The 2,544-nt window shown below is 37.9% G+C and overlaps 1 protein-coding gene across 1 annotated transcript; it reads left to right on the top strand.

Moving 5' to 3' along the window:
• Nucleotides 1-260: 260 nt before the first annotated feature.
• LOC105680664 (trichohyalin-like) lies at nt 261-1,395 on the top strand. Its single transcript, XM_012384736.2, has 2 exons — nt 261-391; nt 783-1,395. The coding sequence occupies exons 1-2, from the start codon at nt 261-263 to the stop codon at nt 1,375-1,377; spliced, it is 726 nt and encodes a 241-aa protein (XP_012240159.1). The 3' UTR covers nt 1,378-1,395.
• The last annotated feature ends 1,149 nt before the right edge of the window (nt 1,396-2,544 follow it).

The following is a 2,544-nucleotide window of genomic DNA, read 5'->3' as shown; positions in this document are numbered from 1 at the left end:
AATGGGAGTTAGCAAAAAACTAATCCGAAGGATTAGAGAAATATACGAAGAAACAAGGAATATAGCGAGAGTCAAGAAACACGACACAAGAGAATTTTGAACTGTGAGGGGAGTCGGACAAGGATATCCATTGAGCCCGACGTTATTCAACATCTACGTGGCAGAACTGGAAGAAGAATTAAGGAAAGGACAAGCCGGGGGCATAGTGGTAGGTAAAAAGAAAGGTATGGTCATTGACATAAGCAGACGATATCGTGCTAATGGCGGATAGAGAAGAGGAACTAAAGGAAATGTCGAAGAGACTCAAACAATTTTTGAAGGAAGCCGAATTAGAACTGAGCACGGAAAAGACCAAAATAATAGTCTTTGAAAAAAGAAGGAACCAAAGGAGGTAAAGAAAATGGAAGTGAGGAAAACAAGAATTAGAAGAGGTGGACGAGATAAGATACCTAGGGTATATACTACAGAAAAACGGAAGTGACGAGAAGCACATACAAGATAGGGAAAAGAGAGCATCAATTGAAACGAAGAAAACATGGAGCGTGGGAGAAAGAATATTCAAACAGGACTACAAAAGGAGAATGAAGATGTTCGGAGCACTGGTAGAGAGCGTGGCGCTGTTTGGAGCAGAGGTATGGGGCTGGAACATGGAAGAAGGACTGGGCAGAGTTCAAAGGAGATATGCGAAATGGATATTGGGCTTAGATATGACAATACCAAATTATATACCGATAGAGGAATGCAAATTAATAGAAATGAAAGAAAAGCATTAAAAAGTGCAGCAAGGTACGAAGAGAAAGCCCTAGAATCACAAAAGGAATTAGTAAAGAAGCGCATAAAGGAAAGAGAGAGAGAGAACGGGGGAATGGTCAGGAAGGGAAAAGAGCAAGAAAGAGAAATAAGGGACTAGAAGAGGTGAGAAAAGGAGGGACGCAGATAGAAACAGGAGAGGAGCAAGAAAGGATGACAGCGGACCAAATTATAGAAGAAAGAAGAAAGAGAGAAGCAGAAGAGAGGGGGAAAGGGATAAGGGAATCCAAGTACAACATACGCTACAGAAACATAGCCAAAGAGAAATTACCCAAGTACCTAGAAGGGAGGATGAAGTGGAAGGACAGAAGAATACTGGCAAGATTCAGACGCGGAAACGAAACCAAAGCAAGGGAATACTGGAGAGAAGAGGGGGGAAAAAGATGCAGACTATGCAGAAGGAAAGAGGAAGACCTAAGACGCATAATAGAAGAATGTGAAATAACGGGAGGATCAAAGGATATAAGAAAAACGCTGAACGAGACTGAAGAAGGTTTAGCAGAACCGAAAGCAATAATAGAGAAGAGAAGGGCAAACGACAAGGAGGAGGCACAACAAGAAGACTAAGGACCAAAGTGGCAATAGTTTTCAGACATTAGTTGATAATTTATAGTTGCTATTTTTTAGATTTTAGAGGTAGAATAAGCAAGGTAGTGCAATGGAATAGAGTGGAAAAGAGGGGAGGTAGACATGTAAGAAGAGAAATAGACGTAAGAGATGTAAAACCGAAAGCCGAACGGCACGGACTAAACAATAATAATAATAATATAATTTTCCACCGCTATATACATTCCATGCGTATAATGCGAATTTTTCTGATTACTTTTGATTTTCGTTGCTTTACGAAATCTTCAAAGCCTCTCGATATCGTCGAAATAAATTACACGCACGAGTGAAACGAATAACTTGGAGTAACGAGGGAACGCAGTAATCTCTAGCGTAGGAGGTAAATACATATTTTCACGAAGACTAATTCTTCACTCAGATTAGAGTGGAACGTAAACTCATAAAAAGTTACGTATTCCATTTTCATGTTTTAACATTTATCTTTGCGGTGGAATTGTATTTACGCGAATTTGTCCAGATGCGAACAGTTTATAATCGAAATTCGTATAATAGCAACTCGACGATTTTACTCGTTACTTATTGTTTTTCGCTCGCGTAATAGGTGCGTGCGTTCGGACAAGAGAATTCAACCAGCAAAAATTCAGTTAATCGAGCGAATCATTTAATTGATTAAAATTTCGTCCCAATAAATGTATCAGGAATCCCACTGTGTGACATTTTAGTTATTATTCGTCTTTCGTATATTAAAAATGTAATTTTTAAGTAGATTTTTGTTTTCGTGATCCGATGGCTATTTAGCGCTTCGTCGTTGCGTTAATTATCGAGATAAACACATTCGATAACCACAAAGGAATATTGACAGAATTCATTTAGGAGAATGCAGTTAATTATCCGCACAATTTACAAATATATGTACGTGGTACATGTATTAGACAATCATGACTACTGTATTTGGTCATGTTCTCGGTCAATGAATGCATCTCATATTTCTGTATGTATTTATCGCTTTGCTATTCGAATCTGTGCTTTTATTCGTATGATTTTTATAGCTTACTTTGTAACTACGGATATCTTGCCTTATCGGACTAGTAATAGTAATAGTAATAGTAAAGTAAAAGTAAAGTAAAGTAATAGTAAAAGTAATAGTAAAAAATGAGTATTGGAAGT

Source organism: Bombus impatiens, unplaced genomic scaffold (assembly GCF_000188095.3).
Source record: "Bombus impatiens unplaced genomic scaffold, BIMP_2.2 scf_0296, whole genome shotgun sequence".
In the NCBI taxonomy this organism is placed as follows: domain Eukaryota; kingdom Metazoa; phylum Arthropoda; class Insecta; order Hymenoptera; family Apidae; genus Bombus; species Bombus impatiens.
Note: the sequence above shows the minus strand (reverse complement) of the source record. Positions and strands in the feature narration are given on the sequence as shown.

What these genes read in the sequence shown, in the direction of transcription:
- LOC105680664 (XM_012384736.2), top strand. Translation starts at nt 261, where the DNA reads ATGGCGGATAGAGAAGAGGAACTAAAGGAAATGTCGAAGAGACTCAAA. An exon ending in AAAAGAAGGAACCAAAGGAG is followed by an intron (nt 392 to 782) that starts GTAAAGAAAATG and finishes TAAAAAGTGCAG; the next exon opens with CAAGGTACGAAGAGAAAGCC.